At 48.1% G+C, this 22,462-nt stretch overlaps 1 protein-coding gene across 3 annotated transcripts in view; it reads right to left on the bottom strand.

Annotated features, from left to right (window-relative positions):
• The window catches only part of MTG1 (mitochondrial ribosome associated GTPase 1), a 608,415-nt gene that overhangs the window by 91,019 nt on the left and 494,934 nt on the right, over nucleotides 1-22,462 (bottom strand). For all 3 annotated transcript variants that reach the window (XM_069611142.1, XM_069611141.1, XM_069611140.1), the window contains one exon: nucleotides 6,990-7,102. In XM_069611142.1, coding sequence (XP_069467243.1) covers nucleotides 6,990-7,102 — 113 coding nt within the window. The remainder of the gene's footprint in view (nucleotides 1-6,989; nucleotides 7,103-22,462) is intronic.

Consider the following 22,462-nt stretch of genomic DNA (forward strand, 5'->3'; position numbering starts at 1 on the left):
GTCGAGCTTCCCTTCTCCTGGGCCATGACCGAGATGGGCCTGAGAAACTTCTGGAGTCCTCCAAAAGCGTAGCTCGACGAATCTTCACCCTTGAGGGGCGTAGACGAATCCGACACGGGTCTCCGTTGATCGGATGCAGAGTTGGTGTAGCTTGAGGCTCTTTTGACCGAAAAAAATGAAGTTTTTGAGAAAAAAACGTGAAAAAATAGCACTAACGCTCGAGAGCAATAGCACGAGGATCCCAACACATGAACGTGCGGTAAACATCTGAAGATGGCTGCCAGAGGCGGGGCTTAGGTAGAGGGCAGTCATTGGCTGTGGTCAGTATGACGCAGAGACCAGTGATTGGTTACTACTACGAAAGACAGATCAGAAACGAACCTTATACTGGTTTTTTCTTTACCGAGGATTCCCAGCCTGACGACGGGGAATATTCATGAGCATGTGAATCCATGCCAGACCCCAGGCTGGAGAACTGGAGTTTTTGAGATGGTGTCGGGAGAATGCGCCCTGATCAGCCAATCATCCAGGTAGAGGTAGATGTGTTTCCCCCCCTCTCCTGAAACTCGCTGACACAACCGCCATCAGTTTGGTGAAAACCCTCGGGCGGAGGTTAGCCGAAAGGCAGAACTCGAAACTGATAATGAGTACCACCAACTGCGAACCTCAGGTATTTTCTGTGCTTGAGATGGATTGGCACATGAAAATAAGCATCCAGAAGGTACAATGACACCAACCGAATCTGGAGTTGGAGGGCCTGAAAGATCTGAAAAAATGTGTCACCATCTTGAACTTGTCCTTCTTGGGAACTTGTTCAAGTACCTCAAGTCAAAGATGGGTCTCAGCGCTCCGTCCTTCCTGGGTATTAGGAAATAAGGGCAATCCCATCCCTTGTTCCGCTCCGCTACAGGCACTGGTTCTATAGCAAATTGCTCTCGCAGGGTTAAAATCTCCTGCACAAGAAGCAGATCTGGAATCCTCAAAGAGTGGTTTCCCAGTGGATTGTTCTGAGGTCTCCTTATAAACGGTAGGCAACAACCGTGGGCTACCATTTCTAGAGCCCAAGCATCCGAAGTAATGTCTTGCCATTCTTCTAGATACTGATATAGTCTGCCCCCCACTGGTGAACTGTGACTCAAGACCGCAGAGAGGCTTTGAGGCAACTAATGCAGTGGCCAATGGTAAGGAAGCTGCTGCTTGAGCTGGCTTTGTACCCCTTCCTTGTCCACCATGAGGACATTTCCTTTGGCCCCTTTGACTGGCTATTCCTCTCGCCCTTCCAACTGAGGAGAAGTAGCAAAAAGATCTACCCCTCCAAGGTTGTCCACTAGGTCCAAAAGGCTGAGGTATCTAATAGTGGCACCTAAAGATTTGGCCGCCGCCTTGCGAGGTCTGCAGCTTCGCAGGACTCTTGTTAGCCTTGTTGCCAAAAAGGTGAGACCCATCAAAAGGGTCAAAAAAGACATCCGGTGCAAAACCAGACTTCCGCAACCAAACAAACCTGCGCATAGTGTTGCTGGTAGCCATGGCTCTGCTGATGCTATCAGCAGAATCCAAACCTGACTGAAGAAACTCGCACATGTCCTCTTTGCCGTCTCCAACTATGGCTAAGAAGCCGTCTCTTTCATCCCCTTCGGGAATGTGCTCTGCCACCATGGAAATGCAGTCCCATAGAGTGAACATAAACTTTGCAAGGGCACAGGTGGAGTTGGCAGATTTTAGTGCCATACTCCCTGCAGAGAATATCTTTCTTGCCCATCATCTAGGTGTTTGTAATCCCTATCCGGAGGGATGGTAGTGTACGCTGCTTGTGTTGATGTTGCAGAAGCTGCCTGCACAACCAGACTCTCCGGAGTGAGGTGTTTTGACAGGTAGTCGGGGTCACTACTGGAAGGGCGGTACTTCTTAGTCAAGTTTTTATTAACTGCCGGATTGGTCTCCGGTGTCTCCCAGTTTCTGGCCACCCTCTTCTGCAAGGCAATGTTGAATGGTAAGATGGGATCTGACTGTGGGCCTTTGTCTAGAATGTCAGTAAGGTCGTCCTGTTGGTATGGTAATAGAGGCCTACTCCAACCCATGTAATCTACTACCTTTGACATGAGTTGCCTGTAGAATGCATCTGCATGCTCCCCAGCCTCTGATTTCCCAAACTCTAGTTCAGGTGAGGTATCCACCCCACTTGCAGTCTGCAGATTATCATAAAGGTCCCTCATCCTGGACTCCTCTGCAACGAAACTCTCTGGTACATTAGGCATACCATATTGTAGGCCAAATGGGGCCTCTTGATCAGACTGCTCCTCTTCTTCAAAGATTAAAGAAAGAGACTTAAAGAATTCTTTCCTAGATAGTGGAACATAGGTCTTGTCAAGAATCATGTGTTTTGACGCAATTGGATTCGAAGCTGTAGTAGACGTCGAGGTTTTCTTTATCGGCACCATTGGTTTAAGTGGGTGCTCGACGGCACAGCTGGTAAAGATGGCGCAGCTGGCGTCGAAGTCTTCGGCAGGTGTCAAAGGCACCGCCAGCATCGAAGGTTTATGGCTGGAATGATCCTTCGATGTAACATCAGATTGAGGCCTCAAAAGTGTTAGGGAGAATTCTCTGTTTAGGCTGAATTTCCTAGCCTAGTGAGTCCCCCAGCAGCTTTGCTGGATTTTTGGGGTTTATTTTTTTCTCCTGCCAAGAGTGAGACTCTTTTACCCTCACTCTTGGGCATGATTTGAGTGTGTTTCTTTGAATCTAGATGTGTTTAATGGGCTATGGGGTCTTTTACGCCATAGGGCTTCATGTGTTTTTGTGATGTGTGTTACACAGCACCCTCAGTGCAGTAACACAGGGGTGTCATAGTGACCCCCCAGTATAGACTCCATACCCTGGGACTGACTACTGTCTCCCAGGGCATGTAAAGTCACCATTGACTTTACTATTCTTAAATTCTGAACAGAACTAGTACAAACCATCATATTGTCACAATGCGGATCAGGCCTTTGTCCCGGGCTCAAGGGCGCGCAAGACTTCGGCCGAGACCTTTTCTTCCCAGCTTCTTTCGAAAGCACGGTAGGAGCATGGCTTGGTTTTTGCTTTTTGAAAATTTTCAGCATTTCCGCTCTGAATTCCTTTCACTCGGCCAGAGTGGATTTCTTGTTTGGACAAGCAACTCTTTCAGGGGAAGCGTCCGACGACGAAGGCAACATACGGTGCCTTCTCTTCGACTTCTTCGAGCACGAAGAGTGGTGTGAGCCACTCCTTGGCCTGGACTGCTTGGCCTTCTTCCTCCGATGAGAGTCGCCTCTCGACTAGTCAGTCGAAGGTTTCACAGATCGGGTAAGGGATATTTTTGTTTTTATTTTAATTGTAATTTTATTTTTTGGGTATTTTGCCTACCTTCAGCTTCCACTTCCGTTCCCTCAAGGCCTTTCCAGTCAGAGACTGGCACTTGGAGCAGACAGAGGTGTCATGGTCCACTCTGAGACACCGCAAACAGATTTGGTGTGGATCAGTCAGGGACATTTTCGATCCGCAATCCAGATTCTTTTTAAGACCAGACTTCGGAGTCATTGGTGTCAATGATGAAGACATCTCGATGTCAATGTTTTAACAAAGACGTCACAAGATGTGAAGTAGCGCGCTGTATTTCTTCGAAGCTATCGCTGTCGCAGAAAAATGGAACTGAAGCCAATGAGCTGCCCGTGCTATATACGACTTCAATGACATCATCTTCGACTGAGGCCTTCGAGGGACATCGAGCCGACACCATCACCGCACAGCGCCCTCTGACAAAAAAATACTTCCGAAGCAGCTGAAGCTGGACAACATGTTTCAAAAGATGAGGAATACGTGGGAGGACACAATCCATTCGAATGGAACTGTAAGCTCATGCTTACAAAAGCTTGAGTGTGTGCTGTGCTCCGGAATCCCACCTTGTCCCATGCTGAAAACGTGGAGAAGGGAGACCCCTGGCTACTACATCCTGACATCATTTGTGAACACTTTTTCCTCAAGAAACCTTATCCCATACTTTTCTGTATTTAGTTGTAAGGATTAGCAATTGTTTTGTTTTAGTATAGGCCCTTTTATTTTGACAAAGACGCCACTGGGACTGCCTTATTATTGTTTGATGGTCGTAGCTTGCTCCCATCTTAGATTTAGGTCTAGATTAGGTGTTTTTCCAACCCATTTATGTCCTTGAACTGTGATCACTTGTGTCTGTCTTTACTGTTGCCACCATGAGTTCCTTACACCGGTCAGAGTCTTTCGAATGAGCGTCCACGTGGCTCCCATCCTCTCCGCACCTGGACCTTAACTGGGCTTTCTTTAAAGTTTAAACACACACACAAGTTCTTTCTCTTTCAAATTCCTTGCATTCAAATTGTTGCTACTTGCAACCTTGGGCTCAACACAGTTCGGTGTGCTATCAGATTCTGTGCTGAACCCATTGGCTCCTCTGATCTCTAGAGTCAAGGATAGTACCACGGTAGCCAGCGTGCCGCTCCGCCTGCATTATCAATGCAGGAGACCCCCGTGTACTGTTGACATCTGTTGCTCCACACGCCAACTGTAACTCCCCGTTTAATGGTTTCCCTTTCGGAGGCTTTGCGGGTCTGAGTTGAAACGAGCAAAGGCAATTCCCCCTTGGTCGACCTTCCAGGTCTCGCTGCCTTCCTCCTCCTTTTGAACTGCTGGTTTGGTGTAGCGGTCTCCTCGTGTGTTCAGCCTTGCTTGAAGTGGGCTTTCTTGCTCTGCCTTTTAACCGTGTGGGGAAGGTTAAGGGCCATCAGGTGTACGTGGTTGTCAATTGCTTGACTCTACCTGTCCCGTGTGTTGGGACATGTCAGGTAAACGGCTCTGGTGTTAGTCCGTTGTCTGTTACAGTGTAAGAAAGTGTTTGTGTGGGGAAAAGGGGGCAGGGATAGAGCTAAATATCCTACAGGGTCGGATGGGGAAAAGGTGTTACAGGGACGGGGATACCGCGTGTCAACCCTCAGTGTCCCACTTCCACTCCCCGAATACCCATCGCCAGGGTGATCCTCCCCCACTGGTCCACCCCCAGGAATTGGATCCAATAGCGATGGCCATGTACTGATGTCTGGGGACTAGCGGGTGAGACACCTTCAGGTTTATCAATTTACCTCCAAAAAGTCGGGACAAGGGTCTAAACAAAGCAAAAAGAAAGGGTGTCTCATGAAGCCTATGGGAGAAAACACGTATTATTACAAAACTTAGAAGCACTGGAAATCTGGCATAAAGCGTTATATACAAATGTGAAATTGTTATGATTCAAATTATTTAAAGTATAACCCTCTTCAACAATATGACAAGAGCCCATGCAAAAAGGAAAATAGGTTTACAGCATATGATGTGCATTCTGACTAGCAGAGGTAAAATAACTATGTTGATGAAACCTGTGTGGCATTGCACATGCTGCACTGCTCCATGAATGGATACAATGTCCAAGAAGAATTACACTGAAAGATTCACAGCACTATGTTTTGAAGGAGAATAGGAAAGCTACATGAGGATCTGATTGAGTACACCGTAGAATTTTAAGAGTGGATGCTAAAAGTCTTTCCTGCCCCCGCAAAACTAGTTTTAGCCTAGGGCAAGGGCCTACAACCTTCATCTCTCTCTGAATGTTTTCTGCTACAGATCATATACTTCTATGATCCCTCAACATTGACTGTGTTGGCTTGAGCTGATGACTGTAGTAGACAAACATCTGAATAGCCAAAGGTTGCAGACCCCATGTCTACGGTGATACTTCTGAACGCATGGCTAAAACTGATTCAAGTCTGTTAATTCTGACCTCTGCACTAGTGTAAGCATAGTGTGCCACGCATGACTTCTGGTTGATTAGTAGGGCTCTGAACCTAGACCCAATGTGATTGAAGCCTGGGACTTCTAGTGTGTGCTTTAATGTTAGATAGCGCTGCTAAGCCAAAGTGTGTCCTCTGACTTGCCAGTGGTAGAAGTACAGCCAGTGACTCAGGACCACATGCAGGGGTGCACTGGCCTACATGGAACTCTGGATTTCCTGGTAGGCCTCTGCATCATGGACCTCTTGTGTGGTTACCGATTTGATTTTGAATTTTTTTTATGGGACAGGGGGTTCGCTTGCTCAAAATGTGTAATACAGGACCACTTTGAAAATTATTACCAGAGCCTCTTTTTAGTAACCAGTCTACCCCTGACCACATACCGGTATTAAGCAAGCATGGGTCTTCCGACTTCAAGCTTGTCTAATACCAGCCAGAGAGCACAATCTATTGTAATACATTAGACAGATATGAATTCAAGTATCCGTGGCCTGCAGTGTTCTCCCCTCTGAAATATATGGACCAGGACCTACAACCATTTCCTGTGATGAGAATACAAGATGCAACTGAGTCTTATACATTTGGTCCAGCAGTCCTAACTGTCCCTTTTAGACTGGCAGGGTATTTTGCCCCAGGTACACTTTAGCTAGCAAGTCCCATTTTCTGTTAAACATGTGCAATATGACGTGACTGGCTGCTGCTTGAATTCCGATTTCACTGAGACTTTGGACTCGGCATGTGCAACCTGGGCCGACTTCGGCAATCACACACTCAACAAGAGTATGGTGCTCCCTATAAGCATGCTCACTCTCACTGTGGGCAGTGCAGCTGGGCTGCGACACTGTGTCCGATCTATGGGTGCTGTAGTGCACTGACCCACTCCGCCCGAGCCAAAACCAGAGACAGTTCACTCTATGTTGTTTTCTACATAAACTTTGGCTGTAGTGAAGCTAGACTGTGACAATCAACATGTGATCTGAATAAAGTGTGGTTGGATTTGGAACCTTAGTCTCTGCTATGGGTGTCCTCTGTGGGAAGCAGTGTGACTTCAGTACTCAAGTGTTCAGGTGCAATGTGAGTGAGCTCACGAACATCCACCATTGTCGGAGTGAATCAATTTGACTTTGACATTAAGCCCAAGGACAAGGTGCGATGTGAATGGACTGCAACACTTACCGACTCCTGTGATGGCCTTAACTTTCTGTGTTTTGCCAAGCTTCAGAGCAATCCTTTTCAAAACACTCTCCACATCGTCAGAAGGTGCCTTCAGTCCATATCGCTCTACATAGCTACATGGAAAGACGATAACATAGGTTCACAATCATCAGACACAAAGCCATGACACCACCCACAACTGACAGTAAATTACAGTAAATGGCCAACAAACAGGCCGGGGCCCATCAGAGCAGAAGAGCATAGAAATGTACAGTCCCCAAAAAACCTTGGACATAGATCGGTCAGTATGGAGGGTAACAGCAGGTGACATTATGAAAGACCATAAACCAGGACGGAAACAGGCACTAGAAAAATGGTGTACAGACAACCCATTTTTGACGGGACTTTCAGTTACATAATGGCTACTTACATGAACCTACACCGGTTCATCTAGCTCTTAGTTGAAGGGACGTATATTGATACATGGACACTATCAACATGTGTCTTTATTGGGGAGTTTGTGTAAGAATTCTTTTAGTTAGAGATTTTTTTGATTTTTAGTAATTTTCTGTTCTTACTTTAGTATTATTTATTTTATAATTATTTGTTGTGGATCCTGTGTACCATATTGGTCTCTGGATCCATTTTTTGAGGCCCATACCTATGCACATTTACCATTCCAAGATGGCTGGTGCAAGTATGTTCCCTCAACCTTCATTTTGAAGGGGTGGAGCTTTACCTTTTGCCTATATAAACGGACTCGGGGCACCAAAACAGTTTTCTAGTCTGCTGCCCTGTATTCCGTTGAACTACATGTGCGTGATTACATAGGGAGTACTGGTGAATGTATTGGGAATGGCCAATAGATACAGATTTTGATTACCAAAAAGGGAGGGGGATAGAATAACCCCTTACACCTTTGTTTTGTTTTGTTTCAGTAATAGGAGAGATGAACATGTTACTTACCAACTAGTAACGTTATTTCGACTGGATGTTCCTCCAACGTATTCCACATCTTTGACATGTAATGTCCACAGCTGTGCACTCAGAAAACTTTTGCGGCAGAGGGCGTCCTGCGTCGATGGCATCGGATCAATGTCCCCCAAAGGCCTCAGTTGAGGGCAACATCACAGGATGTTATAAATAGGACGCACGGCGCCCGTAGCCTCAGTTTAAGTTTTTTCCCACAGAACGTGTGGCGCCAGTCTCATGCCTGCTTGACTGCACTTAGCCTTGCGGAAACGGAAGCTGCAATCGCATAGGAAATTCTCCTGATGGGCAGGCTGGGAGGGCGAACATTTAGAGTACCCAATTAGATTGCGGAATAAAGACTGCCTTCGCAAAGGCTATATCCTGACCATGGATTGTATCCAGCGACTAATGTTTTACAAATGTTGGAAGCCCAAGTAGCGGCATCACAAATATTCCGAATAGGAACACCCCGCTGGAGGACGGTGGAAGTAGTCACGCCCCCAGTGGAATGAGCTCTCAACCCTTCAGGAGGGTCCTTACCCGTCAATCGGTAACACTCCGTAATGGTAAGGATAATCGACCTCGACAAGGTCAGTTTGGTAACAGCCTGGCCCAATCGGTGTCCAGCATATCCTACAATGAGTTGATCGTCCACTCTGACCCTGGACATCCTGGAAATGTAAAAGCTCAGAGCTCTCTGAGGATCCAACCAATGGAGTCACTCCTCATCCTTAACAGGATGAGGAAGAGGGTAGAAAGATGGAAGAAACACCTTTTGATTCAAATGGTATTCAGAAACTACCTTAGGTAGAAAAGAGGGACGTACTCGCAGTACAACCCTGTCCTTGTGAAACACTGTAAAGGGTGGCTTAGATGAAAGTGGCTGCAATTCACTCACTCTGCGAGTGGAAGAAACCACAACCAAGAACACAGTCTTGAAGGACAGTAATCTCAAAGGACAAGAGTGCAAAGGTTGAAACTGAGCACCCATGAGAAATTTCAAAACAAAATTCAAACTCCAAACCCGCACCTGGAAAGGGGACGGCCGAAATACATTGGTCAGTCCTTTAAGAAATTGAGAAATCAAAGGAATCTTAAAGTAGGAACATTCTTCAGACGAGAGCTTAAAGATAGACAGTGCCGCCAGGTAACCTATAAATGGTACCCATACGAAGGCCCCTGTAGGCCAAAGAAAGTAAGAAAGACGAAACCATAGGTATGGAGTACTGAAAAGGATCAACATTGTGATCTCTGCACCAGTCGTAGAACTTATGCCAATGGCAACGGTACAGGGATTTTGTTGCAGGCCGCCTGGCTGAAAGCAACACCTCCATCACGTCATCCGGGAGGTCCCAATCCTTATACCTCAACCTTTTCAGATACCAAGCGTGAAGGTTGAGAGTCTTGACCTCTGGATAGAGAACCTGACCCCCCTCCTCCCCACTCCTCTCCCACTCCTCTTCCCCTCCCCTCCCACCACCCTCCCACCCCCCTCACGCGAGAGCAGATCCTCTCGGTAGGGAAGATGGCGTGGAGGGCAGATGGACATTTCTAGAAGGTCCGGGTACCACGCTCTCCTGGCCAAATCCGGAGCAATGAGGGTCATGTGGGAACTGAACCTCCGTAACCTCCGCAACACTTGAGGAATGACGGGGACTGGAGGAAACGCGTACAACAGTGGGAATGACCAATCCACCACGAACACGTCTCCTCAGGCTCCTCTTGGAGGAAATTCCCTTGAGCAGAATCTCTCGCACTTCCGGTTGACACAGGTGGTGAAGAGATCCACTTGCGGGGTTCCCCAAAGGGCGAAGATCTCCTGAAGGACATCCTGAGCCAACTCCGACTTGTGGGAGACCGTGCTCTGCCTGCTCAGAGCATCCACCGCCACATTTTCATCTCCGGTCAGATGAACTGCTGAGATCACAATTTCCTGCTGGATGGCCCAGAACCAGATCTGCATTGCCTCTCTGCACAACGGAAGTACCCTACCCTCCCCCCTTTTTGTTGAGGTAATGCATGGCCACTGTGTTGTCCGTCATGAACAGGACACTCTTCCCGCGTACAGAGGGCAGAAAAATCTTCAAGGCTAGCCTGATGGCCCTCAGTTCTAACAGATTGATGTGGAGTCTGGACTCCGACAGAGACCAACGACGGCTGGCGGTCAAGTCGTTGGCATGAGCGCCCCATCCTGTAAGGCAAGCATCCGTCACTATCGTCACTTCTGGTCACGGTTGCCAAAACAGTTCCCCCTTCATCAGGTTCCCTTCCTTGGCCCACCAGAGTGGAATTTGAACGGGATACAACATCTTGCCCGAGAACTGCATCTTGAGGGCCCACTGCAGGGATCTCATCCGCAGCCTGGCCTCTGGCACCAGAAAAATGCAGGATGCCATGAGGCCAAGCAACTTTAAGAATTCGAAAACGTGTCCACCATCTGCACAGTGTGATGAGCCCTTACCTTGGGAGGCGAACACTTCAGTTGCGACTTCTTAAAATTCAGGGAGAAGCCCAGCCTGTGGATGGTGCGGTAGGTGACACCAAGATGATCCAACGCTAGCTCGGGAGAGCACGCCCGGATCAGCCAGTCATCCAGGTAGGGGTAGACGTGAATCCCCTCTCGCCTTAAGTACGCTGTCACCACCACCATGAGCTTGCTGAAGACCCTCGGGTGGAGATCAATCCGAACGGCAGGACCCGAAACTGAAAGTGCGAGTCGCCAGCCGCAAACCTCAGGTACTTCCTGTGTACGGGATGGATCGGCACATGAAAGTAAGCATCCTTGAGGTCCAGAGACACCAACCAATCCTGAAGTTGAAGGGCCTGAAGGACTTGAAAGAGTGACCATCTTGAACTTGTCCTTCTGGAGAAGTTTGTTTAACCAACGCAAGTCCATGATGGGTCTCAATCCCCCGTCTTTCTTTGGGATCCAAAAATAAGGGGAATCCATCCCTTGTTCCTCTCCTCTAAAGGCACTAGTTCTATAGCACCTTTATTCAGCAGGGACAAGATTTCCTGCGCAAGGAGCGGATCCGGAAGCCTCAAGGAGAGTTTCTTTGGTGGATTGTCATGAGGCTGCTGAAGGAAGGGAAAGCAGCAGCTGTGGGCTATGGTATCCAGAACCCACACATCTGAAGTAATGGCCCGCCACTCTTCGAGATGCTGAGACAGTCTGCCCCCAACCGGCGAACCATGGGACATGACCTCATGACTGTTTGGAAGCGGCTACGGCAGTGCCTGAAGGCAAAGAGGCAGCTGCCTGAGCGGCTTTGGCACCACGATTTCCCCGACCACCGCGGGTACTTTTTCACGGGCCCCTGTGACTGATGGCCCCTCTCATTCTACCAAAGGAGGAGTAGTAACGAAAGGAACCTCCCCTCCACTGCTGTCCCCTAGGACGAAAAGGCGGAGGTAGACGCACCGCGGCTCTTAAAGATTTTGCCGCAGCTTTTGAGGTCTGTAATATCTCAAGGCTCTCGTCAGCATTGCTGCCAAACAAATGTGCGTCATCAAAGGGCATGTTCAGAAGACGGGTCTGCACATCCGGAGCAAATCCTGACTTCCGCAACCACACAAATCTGTGTATAATGGTGCTTGCAGCCATGGATCGGCTAACACTGTCAGCAATATCCAAACCCGACTGAAGGGATTCACACATGGCATCCTTGCCGTCCTGCAAGAGAGCAAGGAACCCATCCCTTTCTTCCCCCCCGGGAATATGCTCAGACACCAAGGAAACACAATTCCACAGAGTGTGTGAAAACCTTGCCAAGGCACACGTGGAGTTGGCTGATTTCAGGGCCATGCTCCCAGCAGAAAATACCTTCCGGGCCCAATTGTCGAAGCGCTTGGTATCCCTATCCGGAAGGATGGTAGGCTATGCCGCCTGCCTCGAGGTGGCCGTAGCCGCCTGAACCACCAAACTCTCGGGAGTGGGGCAAGTAGATAAATAGCTGGGGTCGCTAACGGAAGGGCGGTATTTCTTGGTCAAAGAGTTATTAACAGCCGGAAGAGATTCCGGGGACTGCCAAGCAGCTGCCACCCTTTTCTGCAAGGTAAGATGAAATGGCAAAACAGGGTCAAAGGATGGACCTTGATCTAAAATGTCTGTTAGATCATCCTGCACAAAGTCTTCAGGAGGACTGGACCAGCCGAGATACTCCGAGACCCTCGCCATGAGCCTCCTGTACGAAGACTCTGCATGAGCCCCAGACTCAAACCTACTGAATTCCACTTTCTGAGAAGTGTCCAACTCACTGGCATCATGGAGAGTCTGCCGCAACTCCTCCAACTGAGAAAAAAGTGGAGCATCGTCAAGGTCACCAGGTTCCTCAACCTCAGACCTTTCTTTCTCTTCATAAATGACATCCAGAGAGAGTTGAAACACAAGGCATGGGGACAGAATATGGCCTGGAGGCCAAAACTGGCCTCACAGACTTCAACGTAGCATTCTTTGGAGGATCCACGATATCCGGGTACTCCAATGACAAATTTTGAGAAAAAATTCCTGAAGGTGCCGATAGCGCCGAAGTCTTCGACGTCGAGAACCTCGATGTCGTGATCGCCGAAGGCTTCTGCGTCGACCCCGAGCCCTCAATAGGTTGCTGCAGTCTCGCTGGAGAAACGGACCGAGACCTAGAGACGCGTCTCTTGCGACTTTTCGATTCCTTGTCTGTACGGGACCTCGAAGGCTCCCAATGTGAGTCGCGTTGTGAACCCGAGCCCGAAGGCGTGCGAGCCACAGTACGAGACCGATCCTGGCCAGCTTCGTCAGAAGGCGCGACCGGACTCGTGCCCTGCGATTGAAAAATCACTAACATGGATAGTTTAAACGCCACCCATTCCTCCGGAGTCAAGGACTTTGTAGGACATGTAACCTTCCTGGAGGCACTAACCTCCGAGGAGGACGCGGAAGGCGACCGGAGACAGCGCTTCCTAGAGTGCTGGGACGAGGAAGACGAGTGGCGGGAACCACTCCGGGACCGAGATCCCCGGGACGCCTTCCGACGCGAGAGTCGCCCCTCGAATCGCCGATGGAAACCCCCTTGGACTTGGAAGTCCGGGACTTAGAGCCCCTACCTACCTGGAGCTGCCCCTTTCGCTCCCGCAAGGCCTTGGCAGTCAGCGACTGTCATTTCGAGCAGCCATTGGTGTCGTGCAACTCGCCCAGGCACCACAAGCAAATGCGGAGGGGGTCGGTGAGTGACATTTTCGACTTGCAGTCCCGGCAGGTCTTGAAGCCAGACCGCAGAGTCGGAGGGGTCGAAGAGAAATACATCGTAATGATAAACACATGAGGCGCACCGAGACTCACAAAGTTAACACGTTTGCGGACAAAACGGAACTGAGGCTACAGGCGTCCTATTTATAACATCCTGTGACGTCATCCTCGATGGAGGCCTTCGATGGATATTGACCCGACGCAGGACGCCCTCTGCCGAGAAAGTATCAGAAGTGCACAGCTGTGGACATTACATGTCAAAGATGTGGAATACGTTGGAGGACACAATCCATTCGAACATTGGATGTTGGGAGCTGACTGCTGTCTGCTTTCATTTTGGGACGTGGGCAACGTGACACTTACCTGTGGGTGAGTGCACTTTATGTTACACTTTATTTATGCTACATGGACGGTTAGATTAGTGGACTTTTGAATATGAGGGACTGACTGGGTTGTTTGCTTCTGGCTTTTAGGTGTAGACCCATGAGATGTAACTTCACTCAGAGAGGTCAGTAATTGACATGTTTTTGGCTTAGGATTTGAAACTTTAATTGAATGGTATAGTAATTATAAATTATATTCTTTAGGCATTAAAGACTTCTCTGAATTTAGAAAACCAGCAGAGTTACAGCCTTGAAAATGGACTTAGACTCTGAAACACGCCGGCTTTCTTGAAGTGCCAGTGATTAACATTTGTAGGAATGTGCACTTCCAATGTAACTGCTTGGTGTTTGACGTTTTTTAAAAACGTTTTACTTTAGCACAACATACATGTTTTGAGGCTTTATTTGTTACTCATAGGCACTTGTAAAAAAGATTCTTTACCTTTCATAAAGGGTAGGAGTCATTAATATGAAGTGAGATGTTAAACACCTTATACACTTCTCTGGTTTTGAATGAAGTTGATCATAACAATTTTGTATTTATAATTATTTGGCAATAACCCTTTTTTGTTTAAATGCATTACATTTTGTATTTAACAAATGTATTCTATATGAAATACACTGATTGGATTTGGGATTAGTACCAGCTGAATGCATTTGGGGGTACCTGTTGGCAACAACGGGCAGTATTTGATTTTTTACAGACGACCCATGCAATAGGCAGATGAAACAAGATTAAGGCTGTGATATAGGGGTTTCTCACCCAGGAAACTGGTTGGTCAACCAGAATTAAATGTTAAGAAAGCAATCAGCCTGGAAAAATGTATGAGATGAAGGTCTCCAAATCAGGAAACTAGAAAGTGAACTACGATTATTGACATAAGTGGATTACTGAGTGTTAGGGAGATTTATCATTTCTATGCTTCATTCCCTCTCCTAGTAAGACCCCCAGGACTTTTTGCTGGACTTCTGGACCTTTTTATTTAATCCTTAATGAGTGGAGCCTTTTTCCACTCATTCATTCTCATGAGCTCTATCTTTTGGAACTTTGTTCTTTGTATCTTACCTGTACACCATGGAGTCGATTTTCTCCATAAACTCTTTAAGGCACATGTATTTTTATATTTGCAGCAGACAGCTCCTTATGGGCAGTGTTGCTGGGTAACCTTTGGGTGTTCCGTAGAGATTCATTACTATTTCCTAAAGTAACTACAGTTCCTAAGGATAGAGAGATACTTGGTATCTGTCATGAACCATCGAACTCGCCCCTTCTGGGCCTCCTGGTCCCTGACACGTCGGGCCTTACACTCCATAATACTACCAACATGGCGGCAAGATCAGAACGCTGCTCGCCAGTCTTCACGTTCTACGCAGCGTCCTGTATAAAGAAGCCACACCCCGCCGCCCTGCGCCTCTCAACACTGCTACTAGCTGTGATTGGACGTGTGCTCCGAACTTTCTCTAGTGCTACTTGCTATCCCCTGGCCCTGGATTCCCTTCTCCCGACTTCTTCCCTCTTTCCTAACTTCCCGGAATCCCTGCGTCGCTTCTGCTTGCCCCCCTACTCCTTCTAGAATATTCCCAGAGTTTCCCGTGATCCTGGACATCGAAGCTGAACGTAATCTGGAAGCCGAGGACGACTGAGCAGGCTTATTTAAGTCCCGAACCATATGAAAGAAGACTCCACCTAAAGAGGACATCAGGCAACATAGACAGGTGAGAAGGGGGGAAACCTGTGACAGATTGAGACGCCACCTGACCGAAGTCGATACAGACATGGAGGCGGCCATCCAGGATCTTATGCGTGGAATGCAAGAACTATCGACCGAAGTACAGAACTTGAAAGCGGAGAACGCCGCGCTGAAACAATTGGTACTTTCACGTGACTCTGCCTTAAACGACAGCGTGCTATTGGGCAGCATTGTTGACAAATATGACAGCTGTGCAAAAACCCTCAGAGGATTCCTGGATTCTTGTTTGGTCCACTTTACCTTTAAACCTTATTATTTTTCCACCCCCAGGGCTAAAGTGGGCTTTATTATTTCTCACCTCTCCGGGAATGCCTTAGCCTGGGCCACACCATTAGTTAACACCGGAGATTCCCTTTTGGATGATTATGATGGATTCATTCAAGCACTAAAGACTATGTTTGACCACCCAGAACAGGTCTTTAGTGCTCAAGAGCGTTTACTCGATTTCCAGCAGGGCTCTCAGGACATGCTCACCTACGTAACACGATTCAAACAATTGGCTAAAGAAGCGGGTTGGCCTTCTGAAGCTAGCTTCACCCTCTTTCGAAGAGGGCTAAATGAAGATGTTAAGGATGAATTAGCCAGAGTAGCACGTCCTAGTTCTTACCAGGCACTTATGGATCTTGCTCTACAGATTGACTTCCGCATCCATGAAAGAAGGGCAGAGAAAAGGAAGACCAAGTCAACCATCCAAAAAAATCCTCTTGTGGGCCCTTCAAAATCTGAAGATTCTCCTGTTCCTACAAATGATCCCGAACCCATGCAGCTAGGGGCCTTTCCGTGGACCCATATCCCCCCAAGAAAGGCTGAGAAGGATCCATACTGGCTTATGCATGTACTGTGCCTCGGACAAGCATTTAGTTAGAGAATGTCCCTTAGCCCCTCCACGGCGTTCGGGAAACGCCAGCTGCCGATCCTAGATGGAACTCACTTTCGGGAGAGAGATGCAGGCTCCACATCTATACCATCCTTGAACTCTCCTGGACAAAACTCCCTGGTAGTCTTACAGGCTTTTCTATCGTCATCCAAGAAGGAATCCTACCCCATTCTGGTACTAGTGGACAGTGGGGCCATGGGAATATTCATAGATCAGGAATAGGTCCTTAAACATCATATTCCTTACGAATCCCAGAACGTCCTGCAACCTGTAGAAGCAATTGATGGAAGACCTCTTTCTTCTGGACCCATATCACTTCAGACTAAGGAAATTGAGCTTGCTATAAACCATCACCGAGAAAGGATAAAGTTTGACATCATAAAATCTGCCCATTACCCAATGGTATTTGGAATGCCCTGGCTACAAAAACACAACCCATACATCAATTGGACAGCTGGTTCCCTGTTCCTAGGTTCCGAATTTTGCATGTCCCATTGTCTGCTCCAGGATCCTTCACCGACAACATCAGAAGAACGTTTAACAACTCAGCAAGATCCTCTTATGGTCTCCAACATCATCCAGGTTCCTAAAACCTACCAGGAATATGCCGATGTGTTCTCTTCTGCTATTGTCCAAGCTCTACCACCCCATAGGCCTGAGGACTGTGCTATTAAAACCGAACCTTCAGCCGTGATTCCCTTTGGAAGGATGTTTATCCTGTCTGAACCAGAGAAAAAGGCCCTTCGTGAATACCTAGATACTAACCTAAAAAACGGCACCATACCCCCATCCAAGTCTCCGGCTGGAGCCTCATTATTTTTTGTTCCTAAAAAAGACACCAAGGAACTCAGACCTTGTCTTGATTATCAAGGTTTTAATCAGTGCACCCTTAAGGATCGTTATCCATTAACCTTGATTTCAGATATCCTGGAAGCCGTAAGAGGAGCTGTAATATTCACCAAATTGGATCTCAGGGGTGCTTATCACTTGATTCGTATTAGAGAAGGTGACGAATGGAAGACAGCCTTCAGAACACCCTTTGGGTCATTACGAATACTTGGTCATGCCCTTTGGACTCTCTAATGCTCCGGCAATCTTCCAACGCTTTATGGACCGAGTGTTTTCAGATATGCTGTTTCTTTTCGTCATCGTCTACTGGGACGATATTTTGATATTCTCTAAGGATCCTCTCAAGCATGAAGAACATGTTAAATCAGTGTTACAACGGCTACGTGAACACAAGCTTCTAGCAAAACCAGAGAAGTGCCTTTTTTATGTTTCCACTGTTCACTATCTAGGATTTGTCCTTACCCCTGATGGCATAGGCATGGATCAATCCAAGGTTAAGGCCATACTATCCTGGCCAACTCCGACCTCCGTAAAACAGATCCAATCTTTCCTGGGCTTGGCCAATTTCTATCGGAAGTTTATACCATCCTTCTCCGAGATTGTTCAACCGATCATCTCCTTGTTGAAGAAAGATACTCCCTATCATTGGACCCCAGCCCAGGAGATGGCCTTCCAACGCCTGAAAACAGAATTTACACAAGCCCCCATCCTGGTTCAACCTGATATAAATTGACCATTCCTAGTGGAAACAGATGCCTCTAACTATGCCATCCGAGCAATTCTGAAACAGGAACTCGATGACGGGCTAGAACATCCTATTGCCTATCTTTCACGGACATTGACCTCCAGTGAAACTCATTACTCAGTCTTAGAAAAAGAACTTCTAGCCATCCGTCAAGCCTTCACCGAGTGGCGTCATTTACTTCTAGGAGCTAAACATCCTGTCCAGGTCCGGACAGACCATCGAAATCTCCAAGTGTTACAGGCCCTGGAATGCAGGAACAGCCGTCAGCCCCGTTGGGCGTTCTTCTTTGCCCAATACCAGTTCCAGATTCACCATGTTCCGGGAACATAAAACGTAATTGCTGACGCCTTGTCTCGGCGTCCTGACTATGAACCTCCTGATGACCGAACATTTCCCAAGATGTTTCCCCACACAATAATTGTAGCCCAGGCGACCAGCCTCCTTGATGAAGTCCGCATTCAGACACAATCCTTGGAACTCTGGAAAGATATCTCGGACAAGAACCAGTGGAAACTGAAAACCAAAAATGGATACTTGTTCAAAGACAATGCCTTGGTCATCCCAACACAAAAACTACAGCAAAGGATAATAAATCTCTGTCACGATACTCTTTACTCCGGGCATCGTGGTATTACCAATACACTCCGATTAATACAAAGGCAATTTTGGTGGCCTGGAGTGAAAGCTGATTTACAAAGGTATATCCAGGCATGCTCTGTCTGTAATCAAAACAAACATGACAACAAGAGACCAGCGGGTCTATTGCAGCAACCTCCACTTCCAACAAGGCCTTGGGAATTCATAGCAACAGACTTCATTGTGGAATTACCACCTTCCAGGGGATACACAGCCATCATGGTCACCATTGATTTGTTCACCCATGTGGCCCATTTTACACCTCTGTTTAAACTGCCATCCTCGTGAGAACTTGCTGTAATTTTCCTGGAACATATATTCCGACTGCATGGACTTCCAAGATCATATCAGACAGAGAGCCCCAATACATTTCTCAGTTCTGGAAACATCTTTGCCAAATACTAGGAATCCAACGCGCTCTTTCCTCAGGATATCATCCCCAAACTAACAGAGCCACAGAGCGCGTAAACCAAACCTTGGAACAATACCTCCGTTGCTTCGCTACCAAGGCCCAGGATGATTGGTCCCTTTTAATACCAGTGGCTGAATTTGCCTATAATAATTCGGACCACTCTGCTATTAAGACCAGTCCTTTTTTCTGTAGCCAAGGATTCCACCCTTCGGTTCTACCTTCTATCCTTCCTCATCCTACACCAGTTCCAACAGTCGATTCCTGGATTGAAATGCTCATTAATGTTCAAAGAGAAGCCAAAGAACAATTAGAAAAGGCCAGGACCCAGACCAAACTGTATGCGGACTCCAAACGAAGACCAAGCCCCTCCTACACAATAGGGGATAAGGTTTGGCTGTCCTCGAAACTGCTACCACGGCATTTGCGACCAAATAAATTGGCTCCTCTATATTATGGGCCATTCCTTATAAAGGAAATCATCAACCCAGTGGCCTACCGACTCAAGCTTCCAGACTCCTGGAAGAAAATCCACCCAGTCTTTCACACGTCCTTAATGAAGCCATATGTTCAGACTTCTCGAATTAACCTTCGGCCCAAACCAGTACTCATCAATGACCAACTGGAGTATGAGGTCTCCAGGATTTGCGATTCTAGATATAGACGTGGCAAACTCCAGTACCTGGTGGAATGGAAAGGATATCCCCCCAGTGAACGCACTTGGGGGGATCTCAAATCTAAATACCCCGAGGTTACTCAGAGGATTCCATCTCATACACCCGGGCAAACCCGGTGGATCGAGTTTCCGGAGGAGGCAAGCTGTCATGAACCATCGAACTCGCCCCTTCTGGGCCTCCTGGTCCCTGACACGTCGGGCCTTACACTCCATAATACTACCAACATGGCGGCAAGATCAGAACGCTGCTCGCCAGTCTTCACGTTCCACGCAGAGTCCTCTATAAAGAAGCCACATCACTGCGGCCCTGCGCGTCTCAACGCTGCTACTAGCTGTGATCGGACGTGTGCTCCGAACCTTCTCTAGTGCTACTTGCTATCCCCTGGCCCTGGATTCCCTTCTCCCGACTTCGTCCCTCTTTCCTAACTTCCCGGAATCCCTGCGTCGCTTCTGCTTGCCCCCCTACTCCTTCTTGAATATTCCCGGAGTTTCCCGTGATCCTGGACATCGAAGCTGAACGTAATCTGGAAGCCGAGGACGGCCGGCCGAGCGGGCTTATTTAAGTCCCGAATCATACGAAAGAAGACTCCGCCTAAAGAGGACATCAGGCAACATAGACAGGTGAGAAGGGGGGAAACCTGTGACAGTATCTCTCCTAAAACTTTATAGTCTGAGAGATTGGCACACACCACCTTATGTGGAGTGCCAAAGGGATACGTAGCATCCCCCTTCTCTCTCTGCTCCTTTGACTTTTTAGTCACATACACAACCTCCTAGTTATGGCTGGTGGCAGTGGACGTGTTCTACCAACTATTACGTAATTTGTATACCAAAGACTAGATCCACAGCCTCGGTAGTGCACAATAGGGGCACCCAAGTACTAACTTTGGGGTGCCCTTCTTTATTTGCCATTTCTAGCGTGGTTGTTCTTTGTTAGCCCTTCTACCATTCTGGGAGGGGGAGGCACCTAGGCTCTAGTGTGTCTGGACAGGCAGAAAGTGGGGGAGGAATTCTCCAGCCCCCCGGTCCTTTGTCTGCCAGAGTGTCTGAATGGAACCAGCTCCGACTGGGGGGTCTGGCTGTCCTGATTGGACAGTCTTACACCCTTTTCTGTAAACTGCTGTGAGAGAATGCAAGGGAGTGAGTGCTGGAACTGTATAAAAGGTGTGGCTGCTGCAGTTGAAAAACAAGTCAACCACTGGAAACTGAAGTAACCGAATCAGATGACCAGAGATGCCTGCAGACCCTTTGCAAAACCGTGAAGCGACCACTGCTGTCCTGACCTCGTTTTCTATGTGAGAGGGGAACTTCGAAAAGGAGGGCTCCTTCCCTTTGGCTGGTGGGAACAACCAGTCCCAAGACAAACATTGAATTGAGCCATCTCCGAGGTACTGTGTGTTTCCAGAACCGTGGCACCCCAAGTCTAGGAGACCAGCTGCCCATTTCGAGTGCATCGTCGTGAAAAGGCTAAATCTGTCCTAGTCTTAGCTGAGTCCGCAAGGACACTCCAGAGACTGATTCTAACATGCCCAGCCCCCCTCATCAGAGTGTGGGACTGCAGGATCCGAAAAAAGATTGACCCGGCGAATCGCGTCCTTTGTTGGTGCTGCAGAAAAGGTGCCAAAACCGCAGAGTGAACAGAGAAGTTGATGAAAGCCGTGCCACAGGTCCTCCATCGATAGTGCTGCTGAAAGGTCCCTTCCATTATCCACCCTTTCATCATCAGACCAAGGAATATAGAGGTCAGGTCCAGAGCTGCAACATTGCAGATAATCCACCACAAACACTTTCATCAAACCTAAAGTACTGTGGGGAAAATGGTATTGCTTACTTTGATCTCTGAAGTCACTCCAGAGCGTTGGAGTGTGATCCAGAGGTGTCCAGGGCAACCCCCTCTTACTCCCGACTCAAGCTGCTTGCTTGTGTGCCTTAGCGAGTCCGTGAACAGGGTCTCCGACATTGGTTAAAGCCTTTTTGTATCTTCCTTCTCAATTATCGGAGGCCTGGGCGGACCCACGCATGCGCTTCCCCATCCTAAAGGATGATGTGCACCAGACCTACCAATCAATACTTAGCACACATAAACTCACAACTCCTCCCACCGCCCCGTCTGCCTCACAAAATCCAACATCACACTGCTCCTCCTCCTGCCTCTCACCCCGTCACCTCCCAGCAAAGCCCTCTGACTCAGCTCAGCCACACCCAGCGCAGTCAACCGAACCCTCATCAATTCTCTCTTCAACATGTCTCTCACACCTAAGCAAAAAATGTCCCACAGTCTCAGGCACCCCACACACCGCACAGTCCCTCGACTCACGCTTCCGCACTCGAAACAGACAGTCATTCAGCCCCACATGCCCTATCCTCAACAGATTCAGCATCATCTCCTCCCCCCCTCCATTCCAGACTCCCTGCATCTACCTTCACCGACACTTTCCCACGAACACCAAACATCCACCTGCCCTTCACCCCACTCACCCACCTCTTCTGCCACTCATCCATGACCCGTCTCACCATCACAGCCTTCACCTCGTCCACACTCAAAGGCAACCTCAAATCAACCGCTCCCCTCTTCATACCCTCACCCGCCGCCAGATCCACCAACTCATTACCCCACTGTGACTAGGGACCCACGCCAACTCCAAATCCATTCCCCCATGCACACATCGATCAATCTTCCTCCTGATATCCAAAATCACATCCTTCCTATCACCATCCCCTGCCACAATCGCCTGCAACCCACTCAATGAATCCGAGAACACCACCACCTTCTCATACCCCAACTCGCACACCCTATCAATCGCCAATGCAATCGCCACCAACTCAGCCGTACAAATCGACACATCATTCGTCAATCGTCCCACTTTATACTCCCCAGTGCTTTCAAGATAATACGCCATACCCATTCTCCCAGACACAGGATCTTTCGAACCATCCGTGAACACCTTGCATCCTTCCTTTCCTGCCACATACGC

Source organism: Ambystoma mexicanum, chromosome 8 (assembly GCF_040938575.1).
Source record: "Ambystoma mexicanum isolate Mex_15411 chromosome 8, UKY_AmexF1_1, whole genome shotgun sequence".
Lineage (NCBI taxonomy): Eukaryota > Metazoa > Chordata > Amphibia > Caudata > Ambystomatidae > Ambystoma > Ambystoma mexicanum.